General features: G+C 35.3%; 1 protein-coding gene across 2 annotated transcripts in view; it reads right to left on the bottom strand.

The window, feature by feature from the left end:
• BRMS1L (BRMS1 like transcriptional repressor) overlaps nucleotides 1–10,312 on the bottom strand; it is a 32,332-nt gene extending 22,020 nt beyond the window's left edge. For both annotated transcript variants that reach the window (XM_033109397.1, XM_033109398.1), the window contains exons 1-4: nucleotides 9,995–10,312; nucleotides 6,587–6,677; nucleotides 2,593–2,720; nucleotides 794–873 (exon numbers count right to left, since the gene is read on the bottom strand). In XM_033109397.1, the coding sequence (XP_032965288.1) occupies nucleotides 794–873; nucleotides 2,593–2,720; nucleotides 6,587–6,677; nucleotides 9,995–10,136 (441 nt within the window). In that variant the 5' untranslated portion in view covers nucleotides 10,137–10,312. The remainder of the gene's footprint in view (nucleotides 1–793; nucleotides 874–2,592; nucleotides 2,721–6,586; nucleotides 6,678–9,994) is intronic.
• Nucleotides 10,313–19,201: the final 8,889 nt, after the last annotated feature.

Here is a 19,201-nt window from a genome sequence, read left to right as displayed (position 1 = left end):
AAACATATAACCAGCAAGGCATTGGTATCCAGAATATATGGAGAACCTCCACAGTTAATGAGGCAAAGGCTAACAGCCCACCATTAAGGGCTGTTATGTTTCATCACAATTATAATCAAAAAAATGTTTCATCGCAGTTATAATCAAAACAATGAAACAAGAAGCACCACCATTTTATACTTACCTACTCTTAGTATTTTAATAATTTATAATATTATATATTAAAATAAGATTCATTATAGAACTTGTCCTCTTATTTCCACTAGCATACTTATGATCTTGTCTACGTTTTATGAAAAGTTATCTGCAAAAATAACACTATGTTTTTTAAACGCTATTCAAAATAAACAGAACATATATAAAAGTAAATCTATTTTTTCCCATAAATAGAGAATATTCTGCCCAAAGATGTGGAAATAGATTTAGTCAGAAATTGGTAATATAGTCCAACATTATAACTGTACTATTGGATACGCATATTTGCATATTACACTAATTATATGAATATTTGCGGTGATGCCAGGTGACAATCATTACAAAGTCTTTTTAAGGTAACTGCAAAACTTCTAAAATTATCTCACTTAGTTTTTTTCTATGGCCCTTTCTTTGCATCCTATTTCTAATACAGCTTCCAGTGCAACAGTATTTAAAAAGATAATAATAATCACAGAAGCGATGAGCTAAAGTACTATTTAATTTTGTTTCACTTATTTTGTTTACTTTTTTAACTTCTGTACTCAGAAAAGTCTTGAAGAGATGAAATCAGCTTAAAAGTTAAGCAAAATAACAGTACCTCACAATGCTGGCGAGAAGCTTGAATTTCACATTCATATTTGTTCTTTACAGATTCTAAGCAGAGCTCTCTATAGATTCCTGCAACCAAACACAATTATTCTGATTATGTTAGCAATAAGGAGTTTCATTAACACTTCCCTACAGGAATTGTACTAACTGTATTTCATTAAGATGAATCAGGAAGAAACTGACAAGTGATTCTAAATTTATCTTTAAAAATCTAAAAACAAAAAGGCTCAAGTTAAAATATGTATCAAAGAAGACTAGGAAACTTAAGAGTTTATGAGCTAGAAAGAAACTACACTGCAAATTTTAGTTCTCACTCTATTACTCAGAAGAATAATCCTAAATATTAGATAGAGAATGAAGAAAATGAAAATAAAACTCTTTTCCTATGAAAAACAATCTCTGAGGACTCATAATGGAAACAAGTCAATAAACTCTGGTTTCATTAATCATATACACTCACAGTAACAACTGGATACCATAGCCATCAAAACCCACTATTTTTAAACTGTTATTTATTTTCAAAGTCCAAAGATTCCAAGAGGATTGAACATATAAACTGATATAGCAAAATCTATGACGTTTGAACGCTCATGACAGGGCTTTTACCTAGAGGACGGATGCTCAAGGGACTTTAACTTAAAGTTATCGAAGCAACATGGCCATGCAAATTTGCCATCACAAAATTGGCAAAGAGCTCTACATGTATATACTGCACTCTGTGTCATAGTTGGCCCTAGAAATGTAATTCTCTTTTTCATATAGTAAAGGCAAGGGAGAGATATCTAGAACTATACCATTAGCAACATTCACACACACTACTCTTGTACAACCAAAAAGCAAAGGAAGGCCAGAGTAGAAGAGTAATTGACCCAAGTAATAGTCCCTAAACATCCAGTAAGTCTCACTTGGTTCTTTCAGAATGTCAAAGAACATTATGGACATATTTACTTTTATGGGTGTGTAAAGATAGCAGGCTAAGTATCACATCTAGATAATATCCAGCATTCTAGAATAAAAGTTGGATTAAGGTGGGTTTAGTACAAAAAGAAATTATTGTCAACAATGCCTTTGGTACAACAAATGTATCAGTGTCCCCCCAAAAGAAAACAATCAGCATCCCCATTAACTAAAATTCATTTTTTTAGTTTGACTATGAAAAAGCATTCAATGATCTTTAAATAAATATATCCCTTGCTACAAATGCTAGGACACAATTCTGAGGCCGGATCCCAGTTACAAACAGAAGACTGACATGTAACCATATAAATATGGTACATCTTCATTTATTCATAACCATAAATGAGTCAACAGTCTTATCAAAATTAAAAATTATCATTAATTATCGGGTTGAAGGCTAATTCCCTGTTCTATATATCTTGATCAAACACTTTGAAATGTTTTATAAATACAAAAGTCCTTATCACTTTTACAGATGAAAAACACTATGAGTACTTAAACTGAACCTTAATTTATCTAATAAGAAATTAAACTGTGATAGTAACACTATCTCTTAATGAAAGTATCATGGTCTCTAATTGTTTCACTTGTGGAAGTATCTTCTCAACAAACACTATGATCAACTTGGGGGCTTTTTCTTGCTTCACCCACAGCAGCAGAGAAAAACAAGAGGCATTTAATAATTAACTGTGGGCTGACTGACAGTGAAACACTCTGGTCAGTTGTAAATATATTTGTAATTCAATTAACAATACTCACTTGACAAACACCTTATAAATCTATTGAAGAGTTCATACTCTACTACATGAAAAAGATGTTTCACTTTCCTACCTGCTACCTTTGTACGAATTTGCATATTTTCTTGTAAAGTTGCCAGTGGTTCCAAATATTCTGGTGCTTTTCCAGCTATGACTTCTTGTAGTTTTGCATCCACCTGACTTAATCGTTCTTTATAAAGTCTTAACAAAGCAAAAATTAAGATATTAATTTTAAAAGCCCAACAAAGGCTAACAATTTACCATTTCTATACATTATCTCTTCCTAATATCATTCACATTCTAATTACCTGCCAAATGTATTTTTGCCTAGACCTCAAGTTAAAAACTTAATTATATTATTTGACTTTATGTACATAAAAACAAAATAAGTTGTTTTGTTTGTTTTTTGTTTTTTTTTTTTTTAGATATATCACTCTTCTTTAATGGTTAATTCACAATGCAAAAACACAACTGAAATAACTATATTTTGGCACTCTAGATTTTTGGTTTTGTTTTAACTGCAGAACAATAAATGGATTCTAAGAGAAAAGGTCATTTAAGCACTAAGTTTAAAAGAAACAAAGAAATCATTTTGAACAATTTAGATAGAGACATTACTAGTTGTCAAAATAAGTAATTCCCTGGCTGCTCTCCACCTTTCCTGAAAAGGAGTCAGTATTACAATATTTAGCCTACTTGATTTTTAAAAAGAACAAAGAGAAAGTAGAGTGATGGAGGTAAAACCAATAGAAATACTACAGAAAACAGAAAAAATATACAACGTGTGATCTGGCATACCCAGTTCATCTGGACTGCAACTGAAGACGCTGTAACAAAATGAGCTGTTTCATGGATGGGGAATGAAAAATAGGGCAGGGGATCCCTGTTGCCATATTTACAAGTCCACATATAGACACTAATTTGCTAGCTATCATACCAATACCTTTAGCTTGATTATCAAAGACAGCATATGAGAGACAACTCAATGTTTACTTTTGGCAATAATTCTACAGGACAGAACTAACTCTTTTTACAGGAAAACGTTTACACTGTCAGTCTTTATGAAAGGCACTTCTAATCCTGGTTTGTTGGCATTTTAAGGATATCCCAAAATTTTCAAAGCAGATTAACAATTTTAACATCATTTTGTAAATTCTTTTTTCTTGCCATTTATTACTTTTATCCTAGGTGAAGAATGTGTCATAATATGTCACAAGGATGATTTGAAAACATGATGGTACCTGGCTTTCATATAAAATTGTTTTTCCTCTTGAAAATATAAAGTAATACAATTAAGACAATCAATATTGTCTACAATTGATTATAGTTAGCACAGAGATCTATATGATGATTCTGAAAGAATAAAGCAAGCTTGTATGTTAATGCAATAAATATTTTTTTTAAAAAAAAAGGGGAAAAATCATCTGAGTTAACTGCCAAAAAGATACTTTGTCATATCTCGGTTAAATTTTTCTAAAACTCAAAATACAGTGATAAATGTGTAATATCAGGAAAGTACATACTTATAGTTTTTGAAGTTATAAATACAGCAGGTCCTCAAATAACATAGTTTCATTCAATGCCATTTTATTACAACGTTGATGAGATGCAAGGAACTTAACTCTTGTTTATATCAATTACCTTAAGGTAAAACTGGTTTCATTATATGTCATTTCGCTTAAAGTCGAAGAACCTATTGATAATGTTAAGTGAGGACTTACTGTACAACTTCAGGCTAAATGCTAAAAATTTGAAACAAAGGATGACTGCACCTAAAAACATCAAACTTACACAAAACATTGATAAGGTATCCTGAACAGGTGAACAGCATCTTGAATGAAGAAGATATGTGAATTAACAATATTCAATTAACTATTTTTTTAAAATAGAAAAACTAGTATACTTTTTATACCTTGGAATTCAAGTATAAACTCATCAATACTGAATATTGAAATGAATGGAAATTTGACTGGTATAAGTTCCTCTATCTTTCTAAGGAGATGGAAGAACTCACCTTCCACCACTATACAAACTGCAAATGGTGGATTTTCTGCCTTATGAAAGGAGTGCTATTGTGCCCTGTGGTGCTAGAACAGGAGAAGCAGGATAATTATATTCTTATCATCATCATTATTATATCAGTATATTTATATTATATCAGTATATTTCCTACTTCTTCTAAAGAGGATTTGAGACAGCTTACAGAGACACACAGTAAAACAGGATAAAAATAACAAACAAGGGAATGAGGGCAAGAGAAAAAAATAATTGTAAACCAGGTGCAAAGATTAATTTGTTTTTCTACAACATATTTCTGGATACCAATTCCTTGAGAAACGACCTTATTAAATAGTGGTTAATGGGTCTAATTTTAATACTTTCAGAGATGAATGAAGCTGGTAGGGGTAACTGACTGGTGGTCATAAGCCATGAGAAAGCAAAAATCAAGGCAACCGCCAGCCCCAAGATGAACAATATTAGGCTTAATGACTTGACTAGTTGCAAAGTTTTCCTATGTAATATCTAGAGCTTTACAGTAATTTTCATTTCTTGAATAACCATAAAGTTTAAAAGCTCAGTAGGTATACCTTAATTAATTGTATGATTAATTACTCATTCATGGATTACTTGTGCTATAATACAAAAATACAAATTTGCTTCCTCTTTTCCAGAATGATTCTGGATGAACTCTTCCTGTTTCCCAAATAATGAATTCTTTGGGGATCCAAACACATTTTAATTTAAAATTAATAATGTAAATCTTCAGAATAAGAAAATGATACCACATTTGTTAAAGCCCAAATTTGAAACTTTGGATTATTTTGGATTGCTTATATCAATTTGCTGTACTAGCATGGAACATTATCTATATATTCATCTCTAATACCAATGAAAGTTAAGACCAGAAATGGCATAAACAGCAGGATTCACATGGTAAACAAATATGTCCCATTTTAGTCTGGCAATTCCAGATATTACATGGGTTTTCATCTCGTCTTTGGGCCTCTCTAGGGAAGAAGTAGGAGAAAAAGAATAAGTAGCAAAATTATGAAGAATTCATAAACTGAAGAGCCAGCTTCTGAATACATTAAGAGATCTGTATTCTCAGAAGTTTCTCTCTTTCATTTATAATTCCTAACATATGCCCCATGACCTTGCCAGCAAGTTCCAAAGTGCAAGCTCACCTTTAAGGTTGTTTTTTTTTTTTTAAATCTGCATCTGCATCTTTTCTGTTCTCTCTCAAATGACTGGGGCCCATTGCTGTGCAACCAACCTCACATAATAGTTATGGCATTATAAAGAGGGGAAAAAACAGTATCTAATAAGCACCCACTATATGCCAAGCACATGGCTAAGAATTTTACAGACTACTTTTTCAATCCTTACAGTAGATAAAAGGAAGCTTTTATTATACTCTTTTAATCTGCTGAGAAAGTCTGGAAGTGAAGCCTGTGTTCTTTCTACTCCACTACATTTCCTCCAAAGCAATGTCTTAGCAGAGGGAACATGTAGCACTAGGTGGCAGAAAGCCTCACTTCATTTATCACTTTCTGATGAACTATGGGTGAATCACTTAACCTCTCTGAGCATCAATTTTCTCACAGGTAAAATGGAGGTTAGACTATCTTCCAACCTTACAGAGTTGCTGCAAGAAGCAAACTAAATAATGCACATGAAAACATGAATGTATGTACTATCCAATGTTAAGACATAAACAAAAAACATTCTGCCATCTTTGGGAAATAGTCTCTTATTCTCAAATTTTAAAAATGCTATCTTTATCCAATGACTTAGCAAAGGAATGAATGAAGCAGATTAGACCCAAGAGTGCAACAACCTAGGGGAAACAATTTAACATACACATAAAAATCTTATTATACCCCCCAAAATCCTCAGTCTAGTTACTGAGGTCTTCTGCAGGCAAATGATAGTTGAAGCCTCTTTCAGATCAGTCAGTCTGATAAAATACAAAAAAGAAAACCACTTCAAAGTGAATATAATTTCTCTTATGCTAGCACACATGTGACATGGTTGAGATCCAATGTCCTTTTGAAGTCACTACTTACTGATCCTTGAGATCGGTAAACTGTTTTTCAAGATTGGACATTTCATCTAAACATTCCATTCTTCTTCTTTCACAGTCTTCATCATCCATTTCTGTTAATAAAAAGGAAAATATCAAAGATAAAATTAGTTTTATGTCACAAATATATCTGAATGTTAATTCAAATGGTAAAAAAAAAGAAAAAAAAACCTATAATATGAAGTTAGATATGCAGGCCTATATTAAGCCTTAAAGGAAAGTAAATATTTATCCAAAATAATTTCCACCATAGATTTTAACCTAAAAAACATGAGTTAAAACTATAGCAGTCTCTAGACCTTCTTATTTTTATTCATTTTTAAATCATTTTAAAAGGCTGACATTAAACTATGACTGTAAAATAATTAACCCTCTTTGGGTTTGTTTTCCACCAACTCACCAAAACTTAAAGCACCAAAATGATTATGTCCTTTAAAGGCTAATATTACTCAAAAACACTTCTGGAATCCTCCTTTCAGAACTGCTTACCTGGCTGATTTGTCAGTCACATAAAAAAGAAAACTAATCTCATTACATTTACTATAGGATGTCTTCATCTCCTCCTCTTAGACTCCCATTGTTCCCTCTTTCCAAATTATTGTCCACCAGTGAGAAAGAGAAAAATGAGGAGAAAAACAAGCAAACTTTTTTAAAAAGCAACTTTAATTACCAGGTCTGTCCTATATTCCATATCTTCTATTTTTTTACATCGCATATATTCAACACATCAAAACTGAAGCATAAAATGATCTGCATCTTAATATTCATCAAATAAAGGTCGTGCTAGAGAAAGAGTTAAATTATGTTCCGTTATTTTTATATAGCAAGAAAGTATATGATTCTCTTTTTTAACTTTTCTAAGACATTCAAATTATGCCTGACTCTTAATAGCTTACTCCGTGGCTATTTAAAACTTGGTCCCTCGAGATGACTCACTCCCCAGTACCTATGGGCAGTAGAGTCTTTTCTGTAGCTTTAGGACCAAGGTTGAAGAATAAAACTGTGGAAGTTGAACATGCAAGACCTATGATAGAAAAGAGATACTTTTACAAGAAGTAAAACTGCAAATTTTATTTTAAAAATTTCTTTGCGCTTAAAAAATCTAACTTATAGTTCAAATTATCATTACATTCTTCACAAACTAAGTTGTTTGTGCTTTTTGGGGATGGAATAAAAACCAGTGAAAAAAATCACAACACTCAACATAAAAATTAGAGAGGGAGAATCTTAACAAATAAATGTCACTTCATTACCGTGTTTCCCCGAAAATAAGATCTAGCCAGACCATCAGCTCTAATGCGTCTTTTGGAGCAAAAACTAATATTAAAATAAGACCCGGTCTTATATAATATAATAAATAAAACATAATATAATAAATATAATACCGGGTCTGATATAATAAATATAATGTAATATAATACTGGGTCTTATATAAGACTAGGTCTTATATTAATTTTTGCTCTAAAAGAAGCATTAGAGCTGATGGTAAGGCTAGGTCTTATTTTCAGGGAAACACGGTATATCCTAACTCCCATCAAAAAACAAACTTGACGATAAAATGTTTTACAGAGCCAGGAAATGTATTCACATACAGTCTGGATGTTCTTTCCCTGTATTCCTCAATTTTGAAATCTCACCAGTGTTCACGGTTTGAAAGATGATGTCCAAATTATGGACATCGCCAGATGACCTCCAAATTATGTTTCCTACCCCAGGCAGGTTTCAATGCTATGTTTCCACCTGTCAGTTGGGCACTCTAACTTAAATATACTACCATCACCTCAAAAGCAACATGTCTGAAATACTCTATTTTCCATTTTCATCTCAAATCTTTCATTTTTCTATTTCTGTTCATCCTACCACCAGTTTCCTTGTATCTGGGTTTTTCCTCTTACCTTCACTCTTAAACTTGCATTCATCAATCTTGTTTTATGCTTTTTTCCAAATCTTTCCCATCTATACCCTTCTTTTCCTTTTCTAGCTCAAATCTTTCTCCCAACCAAACTCTTTTTCTCACTCTTTTCAATAAGACTTAAGCTCTGGCCTTTGCATTTTTTTTCACATTCCTCCCCTTTTAGAAACACCAGACCATTACCACTCCAATCCAAATTTTATTCATTCTTCAAAATGAAGTAATCCCACCTTCTTCAACTAGCCTTTCGCGACCATCCTATTCTGAAAAGATTTCCTCTGCCTCTGAATTCCTACAGCATTATTTATCGTTAAGCATTCATTTGGCAATTTAACCAAGTGGTGACTTATAAAAGCTATTTAATTGAAATCAGAATATAACTATTTATTAATGCCTCACACTGAGTAGTGCTTGATGATGCAAAAGGAAGTTACTCATAAATACTTATATTTGGGTGGTTAATTTGATTGAATTTATACTTCCATAGAGATTTGTTTTGAAAAGGAAACCTAAAAAGAGGGCATCAGGCTGACAACAGACTGTCATCAATCCCTGCTTTACATGGGCCAAAATCAGTCCAAGGAAAAGAGTAAGTCTCGTGCTCATCATCTATAAAGAAGGGAAAGAATCCAGATAATAATAATTCCATTTCTTTTTTAAATAACCGTTCCTAAAAGTTTGCAAAATTGATTTGTGATGTTAATCTGCCCCCTCCCTCCAATCCCAGGCAGAAAAAACAAACAAACAAAAAAACCCACCACCTGAAACAGCCCAAAGTTAGAAGATTGCAGGGAAGAAAGATTTGGAAAATTTCCAAGCTGCCAAAAATCAGCCAATTTATTAGCGTATGAAGATCCAAAATCACTCCTGATGTTGGGCTCTTCTCAGTCTTGAAAACTTCAGAGATGCAGTAAACAGGACAGCTCCCAAGTCAGCCCCCGCAAGAGCACAGACTGATGTCAAGCGCTGATTGATGGCTGACTTGGAAGCTGAGGTTAGTAAATTCTAAGCCAGCCAAGATCCGGTACAAATCTAAATTCGGCCCAGACAACCCACCCATGTTGAGAAGTCAGGGTTGCAAAGGTGAAAAGTACGGAAAGAGGTCTTTGGTTTGGGGAGAGGAGCTATTTCCAGGGTCATCCCAGACTAGCTGCGGGGCATTCCCCGCTCGCCTGGATAGCCCCGGGCACTGCCTGGAGGTCCGAAGGGCGGATCCGACCGCGAGCAGGACGGCGCAGCGTCCGGGAGCTGGGCAAGCCCAGGCCCGCGTTCCGCCCCGCCTCGCCCACCGGGACCCGCCTGGAGCCAGGCAGCGCCCCGCGACCGACCGGGTGCTGCCGAGGGCCGGGAGCCAGTCTCCGCCCCTTCCCTCTCCCCGCCCCGCTCTCCCAGCAGGACGCAGCTGCCCAGCGTGCGGAAAGCGGCCTGTCGCGAGCCCCGCGCGAGGACTCAGGGTCCCAGCCCTGCTGGGTTGCGCACCTGAGCTATCTCCATCCTCGGAGACCGACGAGCTCTCCGTGTCCTCGTCCTCGGAGCTGCTCCCCTCGTTTTCGGCGTAGTCCACCTCCATCTCATCGTGATGGTTCGTCTCCTTCTTATCCCCTCGGGAATGGACTGGCATTTTCCAGCCGCGCCGTCGCTTCCCACACCGGGCGCCCAGCCCAGCCACCGCCGCTTCAATGAAGGGCGCGCGGAACGCCCCGACCCACCCAGCGGCCGAGCTCGTTCTGAACCCGTCGGCTCCTCCCCGCCTCCGGCCGGAGCCTCACAACCTAACCCGCAGGCTCTGCGCTGGGAGTTCTGCCATTGGTGGAGGTAGTCCTCCGAGCCGGGGGGGGCGGGGCTTGCCCTGCTCAGGTATGGTTGGTTGCCCGTAATTACGGGGAGGCTTTGCGGTGTCTGTCGGGAATTGTAGTCTTTATCGCTCGGACCTACAGGGGCTGCAGGCTTCCAAGCTTCTGCACTCCTGATTACTTCTTCCCTCTGGACTTCAAGTCCCACAAGGCACGAAACCTGACAGACTCGATCTCAGTTTATAAACTAAACAGAAAACAGATTGTGCACATTTAGTCTGTATTTATTTTTTTCCCGCCAAGTGATTGTCTGAGTACCCTGGCTATCCAAGATGTAACTGTCAGATGTGAAAAGGTCTTTTGCCCGAATGTTTTTCCTCCTCTTTGAGCCTAGGGGAACTGGAGAACCGTCTCTACTACCTAAGCACCAATAAACTGTTATGTTCAATCAGTAACTGCAGGCGATAACTTGTACTTTCTATTTTGCACAAAAATCTCTATATTATTCTTGAAACTTTTGCAAGCAATAATGTAGAAGAAAGTGTTACTTTGGCATTTCATTTTGCGTTTATACCAAATGCAGACCGAAGATACCACCAGTCTTGATTTAACTTCAGTTTTCAATGAAAAATACGTCTTTGGCTTAATGAAATGTTATGTTTTCTCAATGAACGGAATGATAGACAAAAAGACTCAATAAATGTCATAATCATAATAACTCATATTAGTTGACCACTTGTATACTGTATCAGGTGTTCTAGTAAGCTCTTTACATGTGTTATGTCGAGTTTAATTCTCAATTTAATAATCCTGAGGTAGGTGCAATTATTACCACAAATTGACAGATGAAGAAATTTCATTTGCCTGTTTTTTTATCCACTATAAAGACAGGGCTTCTTCTTGGAGTGGCAACTTGCTATTGACTTTTCATAGAATACTGTGGATTGTAGCATTTTTTTCTCAAACACGAGCTCCAAAGACGTTTGACGGAGTATGATAAGGGTATCCAGGCATAATTGCATTAAAGTTAGATTTAGAATTTAGTGACAGAAAACATTTCAAGGGCTATCCATCTCTTACAGGGTAAGATCCAAACGGGGGGGGCGGGGGGGCTTTTATCATCTAGTGTCAACCTACTTCTTCCCTTCTTAATATAGTCTTCAAAACTGAACTCCTCAAATACTAAACACACAAACCGTTTCCCACGTCAATGTCTTTGCACTTCCTATTTGCTCTGTAACCCTCCTCCACTCTTGTTCTCTTTCAAAGCCACTTTCTTAACAACATACATCACCAGCAGTACCTCCACCATATACACTCATGTTCTTTCAGACTATTGCTGTACTTTGTACTTCGCAACTTTATCCTTGTTTCTGTCACACTGTATTGTGAATTGTTTAACGCATGCATCTCCCCTATTGGATTGTGAGTTCCTTGAGAGCAGGGATTGTCTTAGTCTGGGATGCAATTTCAAAGGCATGAAGTAGTCAGGCAGGTAAAGTTAAAAGATAGAAACTGGAAGGGTATGAGTGGTGTGGAGTAGGTGGGACAGCTGCTTTTAGCTCCAGCCAATTGTTACTACGTCAGAATTCTGGCCTACATGTCAGACCTTCCAGTTTTCAAGAGAAACTGGAAATTTAGATCTCTATGTGAAATATCCAGATTTGTAAACATAATCTCAAGGTTTTGTTTGGTTTGGTTTCTTAAACAGCTGTGGGTAAAATCCCAACCTCCGTTAATCTCTGTTATATCAGCAGCCAGCAGAGTGTGTGCTCAATAGTTACAATAGCTTAGATTTCTGGTCACTCTTTATGTGCCAAGCACTGTTATGTGCTTTAAGTGCATTAATTCATTTCATCCTTATAACAACTCTATGAAGTAGATACTATTATGTCTTACATTTTGTAGATGAGGAAACTGAGGCACAGAGTAGTTAGATTACTTGGCCAAGGTCACACAGCTAATAAATGGCAGATTTAGGTTTGAACTTGGGTAGTCTGACATCAGAGCCTGCCCTCAACCACAGCATGTAGTGCCCCTTTAGGAGGTGCTTTCTATGTTCCTGCTGCTCAAAGAAAAACAAAAGGAAGTTGAATAAGAGGCATGGATTCTAATCCTGGTTCTGCTAGTAACCAGCCAATTAAATTTGGCAAACCATGTAATCTCTGGTCAGTTGTAAAATGAGAAGATTGCATTACATTAAGTTCTCTTCTAGCTCTAAAATTCCTGCCATCATTATATTTGTGTTTAAGGTAAACAGAATAATAGATTTTGCAATTAGAGTGTTTTATTTAAAAGGAGAGTTTGTCTCCCCTTTCTCCAAACAGATTTTAGAACAAAATGTGTAGGGAATGTAAGAGGAGCCAAAAGAGACAAAAATTCACAAGGCCGGAAAAGATTATTGTCAATTTAGAAAATACAAATTGATGTAAAGAAAACCGTGAAAGCAGAATGAAGTTTCCTCTATGGAGGGAGTTAAAAAGGTAGTAATGATGCCCTATATTTATGTAGCACTTTATATTTTATATTTTACGTAGGGATTACACATCATTAGATACATTTTAATTCTCACTTTTCATTAATCCATTCATACTTACTCATTTATTGAGAGCCCTCTAGAACTCATGATCAATCAACAGCAAAATCCACTACAGAGGGTGCCAAAAAATGTATACACATTTTAAGAAAGGAAAAAACTATTAAAATTGTAATACTCAATATCTACTGATAACAAAAGATGAAGTCATGTGTATACATTTTTTTGGCACCCCTGGTATATCTTCATCCTCTTCTCTAAATGGTCCCTTAACTTTTCTTGTTCTAAAGGAAACGTGTCTCTCTCCTAGGACCCTGTTTCTTTTGCATCCCTCCTCCCACTGAGCTTTGTCATGGAGTAGGTATGCTCCTTCTCCTCCTTGTTTCTTCCAGACAATCCTCCCTAAAAACCTTCAGCTTGTTATCAGAACATACCACACAGCATCTCCACTGTCATCTACAAACCCCCAAGGTCACTCCCCCTTGTTTTTTGAAGATTTTAGTTCTTGGTTCATTCTCTCCTATGGTATGCCTATCATAATTCTGGGTTATTTTAGTATTCATGTGGATGGTCCACTGTCACTACATTGCCTACAGGGTTTGCTCTGGTATAAAGTAGATATAAAATAATATCTACTTTGGGTTTTTCCTTCTAGTTTTCCTCCCATATCTTCTTTAGAGTAACTTTTTTCCTAATCTGTTTTATTGAATATTTTGCATATTACACAATAATTTAAGCACATAGAAAGGTATTCAGAATACTATATATCTAACATAGTACCCACCTTTAAGCTGTGTCAAATCTTAGCATTTTGCCACATTTGCTCAAGATTCCTTCTCAATCTCAATTTTCTCTCCTTCCCTTTACAGAGCAACCATTGTCTTGACTTGGTGTTTTTGATTGCCATGCATATGTACAACTATTTTCTATATGTATATATCCATAAATAATATATAGGACTGTTTAACGTATTTTAAAGTGCTCATTTTTAAGTGGTCTCATACACACATATCATGCTACAACTTCGTTTTCCTCAACCATGTTTTTCAGATTTATCCACCATGATACAGGTAGCTCTAATCCAGTTATTTTAATCTGCTCTTGGGTATTCCATTGAATACATATATTCCATTGAATGAATATTAAAAATTTTACCCATTTACCTGTTAATGGACATTTAGGTTGCCTCCAATTTTTCATTATTAAAAATATATTATTGTATTAACACATCTGTATGTATATTATTATATTATAATTAATTATTACTATTATACTATTAATGTTATTGTGTGTATCTTTGGGGGCACATGTGTGAAGATTTCTATAGGTCAGTGGTCTCCAAAGTGGGACAAATATAATCCAGGGAGTACATCCTGCCGGGGGGGGGGGGGGGGGGGCGAAAGAAAATATTAAAAGATCCATGTATATCATTTTCAATTTCATCTTTGTTTAGAATAAAATAGATATAGGGAAGCAGCTAGAAGTACATTTTTTACTCTCATTTATGCCCATTATATTGCTTGTGCTCCATTGTTTTTAATCAGCAGATCTTGCCTCTGAAGGAAAGCAAACTTAATTCCAATTGTTACCACAAGGTGGAGCTAAGACATCAGCTGTGTAATCAACAAATCTTGTCTTTACTGATTGACCCTTTGCCGGATCCTGGTAGCTGGAAAAACAAAGGCAGGAGACCAGAGGCTGTGACTAATAACTAGTATTCAAAATCAGGGTAAACGTTTTAATAATTCAAACTGAAGGACCTTTAGGGATCTACATGACAACTAGATGAGACCAATTTATAATTACACCAATCATATAAGACCATGATTTCAATTATTTAAGAATGAAACAACCTAAAGGTGCTTGAAACAGCCTGTTCACTGGTACAGGACCCATCCTTGTATTAATTCTCTATTTGCAGAAATTAGTTATGGGTTTAGTTCAACTATAAATTTGAAAACATTTCTGTTAGTGTATTTATGTTATTGTTATTCCTCTGGCTCATGGCTCAAATGACCATGTGCTTTTCTGTAGTCAGTATCTAATTTTTTTTTCAAGTAGGGAAACTCCTTTTCTCTAAAATTTCTCTCAAAGGTAAATATTTTATATGCTGTTTTATTTTTAATTTATATAGCTCTTCAGATAATTTTTCTGTATAGTTAGTGAGGTGGATATCTTTTGTTTGGCCTCCCCAGTATATATCCACTGGTTGAGGTAATAGCTCTCTGACTTTCCTTTGGAGAACCTCTTCTGCTCCATTCAGCCCATATGGTTCAGGTTCAGGGGCGCATATGTGGACCAACCCAGGCTGCAATGGATGCTGCCAGAACTTTTATTGGAGGGAGCTATGAGGAAGGAGTTCTCATCTTTTGAAATTAAAAGTTCTATTAAGCCTCGGAGCCTAGGTTTACTAGGGCCATTTCTCCTTCCACATGCAACTGGGGGGAAGGGGAAAGTCGGAATGGGAACCAACACAGAGGTAAAGCAAAGCTGAACTAGAAAGATTCCTGATGACATTATTTAAGTACCTGGCTCCATAGTATTCAATGTTAATCCTTCGATTTTCAGTTATGTGAACCAATAAATTCCTTTTTATTGAAGCTGTTTTGATGGGTTGTTCATTACTTTCAGCTGACAGAGTTCTGACTAAAACAGACAGCTAATATAAATGACAAATGTCTATTACATTGTTTTGTGCACTTGAAACTGATAAAAATAGTTATAAAAAAATAATAAAAATAAAAAAATTAAAACGTAAAAAATAGACGTAAAATTGCAAAATGAATAAATAAATAAATAAAACCGACAGCTAACTTTTTCTTAAAAATATGAGTTTTTTTTAATGGAAGCAATGAATAAAATATTCTAAAATCTCCCATCATGATTTCTTATTTATTCTTGTGAAAAATCCTCTTATATCTGTTTATATATCAATTATTTATTGAATGCATGTTATAGGTCAGGTACTGTGCTGGTTTCAAGAGATTCATTGGTGAACAAAATAGACATAGTCTGTGCTTGTATAGAGTTTACAGAAAAGGGGAGAGATAAGTATTAAATAATTGTACAAATTGAGGTATGGTCTCTGCTGGTGTAATGAGAGTGTGTAACACAGAAACCTGATTAAGATGGGGAGTAGGTGTCAGGTAAGGCCTCTCTAAAGCTAAGACCTGAGAGGTGGGTAGGAAGTTGCCCCGCTAAGAAGGAAACAGGGAATACTATAAACTGAACGGGAATAGCATGTGTAAAGATCCTGATATAGGAAAGAGTGTAGCATGTTCATGTTTGAGGAACTAAGAGAACACTATAGATGGTCATTAGTGTTCAAGGGTAAAAGGGGTGCAGGGTGAGGTTCATGAGCTGGCAAAGGCTACATCTCACACCTATGGTAAGAAAACTTGATTTTTTTTTTTTTAATCCTAAAGGCAGTGGGTTGTCATTGGGAAGTTTGTAGGAAGGCATAATGAGATTAGGTTAGTGATAAGATTACATTAATTTAAGATCAGATCTTTTAAAAAAGATCATTAGTTGCTTAGTGGAAAATGGATTAGGATAAAACAAGAGAAAGGAATAAATCAATCAGATGTTGAGGTAAGATAATGGTGGCTTGGACAGGGGTAGAGGCTATGTGGTGGAAAGAAATGGACAAATTTGCGATAGTTGGGAGGCATATGGACAAAACTAAGCAATGGATTAAATTTGGGGCAGGAGAGAGAGGATATAGAACATAGTTTACTTCCCTCCCTTCTCTTTGATTTTGAATCATTTGCCTATACAAATAAATAATGTCAGCAGCCTTTACTTCAACAAATCTTAAAAACATTTTGCTTAAGAAGTTCCATACTCATTGTATATGATTTTTAATTTTCTCTGTCCTTAACCAATCTAATATTTCTTCTACCGCTTCTTGACTTGTGTGTTAATGTTACCTGTTTTCTCTAAAAATTAAATCGTAATCTATGAAATTACAACAGGAAAAAATTACAAAATGCATTGTTGTTGGAACTGATGGTGTGAGAGCAATGATAGCTAAAATGGTTGGCACTTTACGTGGCATGAAGGCAGTGGGAGCAAACTGTACTAATGTAAATTGTATTCTTCACTGCCAGTTTCACTTATGAATGTCCTTGATGAACAATAAAAAATATTCTTTATTAAATCCTAAGCATTGAGTATACATCTTTAATATTTATTAAACATTTTAATATTAATATTTTCTGTGGCAAAGTTGGAAGTAGTAGAAAGCACTCATGCTGCATACTGAAGTACAATGGAGATCTTATGGAAAAACACTTGTGCAACTGAGTTGTGAGCTGACCTAACAACTTGATTCAAGGAATACTTACAAGAACTGACAAACTGTAGTTATTCAGACTTGGATACTTGGCAAATATTTTCACAAAAAAATCAAATGAACAACGTGAGCCTGTCATTTTTTAAAATAATTGACAGTATTTGCTACCAAGGATAAAATTCAAGTTTCCAGATGAAAATTAGGAATTTGGAAAACTTTTACCCACTACGGTGAACATGACAACTTTCTAACACTTAAAGGATTTTTCTGATGTATGTAATTTTAAAAATGTTTATATTGTTTAATGAAATGTATTAACATTTGGAATATTTGTATAACTCAGTGAACAATTTTTCAAACGGCAAATGCATAAGATTATAAAATTATGAATGGGTATAAAGTCCATTTAAAGTGCAAGATTTTAATGTATTACAAAATGTCTACTGATATACTTTCATATTCTACATTGCAACTAATCTTTAAGAAACTACCATTTGTTGAGTTTCAGTTTAGTTTAGTTTTAGTATAGTGTATATAATTATGTGAAAAAGCTTTTAACATATTCCCCTTTTCCAATTACGTATCTATATGAGGTCAGATTTTTTTTTTATATGCTTCAACCAAAAGAACGTACTGCATCATAAGAATTCAGCTGTCTTCTATTAGGCCAAACATTAAAGAGATTTGCAAAAAAAAAAAAAGGTAAAACAATGACACTTTTTTCACTAAATACTTTTTGTTTTGAAAAAATAGATATGACAGTTTTGAGAATCACTGGTCAATTGAGATTTGTCTAATACTTTTCTCATAATTAGACTGAAGTTATAGGTTTTAGGGAGGAAGACCACAGAGGTGAAGTGCTATTTTCATTACATTATGTCAAGGGTACACATTATCAACATGACTTATCACTGTTGATATTGACCTTGATCACCTAGTAGTGTTTGTTAGTTCTGCACTGTAAAGTTACCCTCCCTGCCTCTCCCACACTGTACTCTTTGGCAGAAACTCATATTTGCAGAGCACACCAAAGAAATAGAAAATTATTCTCCATCTCCTTAGGTATCTACATAAATTTTTTGGAATTCTTTTTCTATCAGAGATGTGTCTCTTTTCTCCCATTTATCACTATGGACTCATGGATATTTATATTTTGGGTTATAATCTAATAAATGCTTTGTTTATTTTGACATTCACATTGTTTCAGCTTTGACTATTGGGTACTCTTTCAGTTGACATATTTGTATTGTTTGTGCGTGCGTGTGTGCATGTGTATGTGTGTGTCTTTGTGTAGCACTTACTCACACCTGGCACTACAAAAGTCCCCATTTCTAGAACCTACCATTATTCCAAAGAGTCTTGGTTCTTTTCATTGGCAATGGTATTAAAAACCAGGATCTGGGTGGTAGGTGTGCTTGCTGCTACTAGGGTGTTATTGCTTCTAAGCCCTCTCAGCTGACAGCAAGAAAATATATGTGTATTTACTAATCCATCTATATACACATGTCTATAAATATTTCCCTATGTAACTATCTGGATCTATACTAAGCTAAACATGAGTTCATACTGATGTGTCCAACACAAACCCACTGCCAGATGTATCATTCTACCCTCCTCCCGGTGCTTATCTGAAAAACTCCCACTCCAACAATGAGAAACTTGGATCCCACAATATGCCTTCGTTTACTTGTTTAATTCCAGTATAAATGTATAGTAGTATTAATTGTTAACCCATACTCCCATGGGAAACAACTTTATCAGCTAAAGTACAGTGTTTATGTACATTTTATTTAGCCTTTAGTCTTACAGATTCCACTGATTTCCAAATGAGTACCCTTCCCCCCTCACTTTCTTCAGTGAAGTTGTTTCATATATTGTAATACATTATTATACATTATAGATTATTTTGTCATATTTTGTGTTCCAATCTGGGATCGTCTGACCTTCTAAATGATTTAATTTGTTTATATTAAGGTTCAGTGTATGTGCTATAAAGTTCTATGAGTATTGATAAATGCATAGAGTTAAGTATCCACAATTACAGTATTACGTAGAATAATTCT

This window comes from Rhinolophus ferrumequinum, chromosome 6 (genome assembly GCF_004115265.2).
Source record: "Rhinolophus ferrumequinum isolate MPI-CBG mRhiFer1 chromosome 6, mRhiFer1_v1.p, whole genome shotgun sequence".
Taxonomy (NCBI): Eukaryota; Metazoa; Chordata; class Mammalia; order Chiroptera; family Rhinolophidae; genus Rhinolophus; species Rhinolophus ferrumequinum.
The sequence above is the reverse complement of the archived record's forward strand: the minus strand, read 5'-3'. Positions and strand labels throughout refer to the sequence as shown.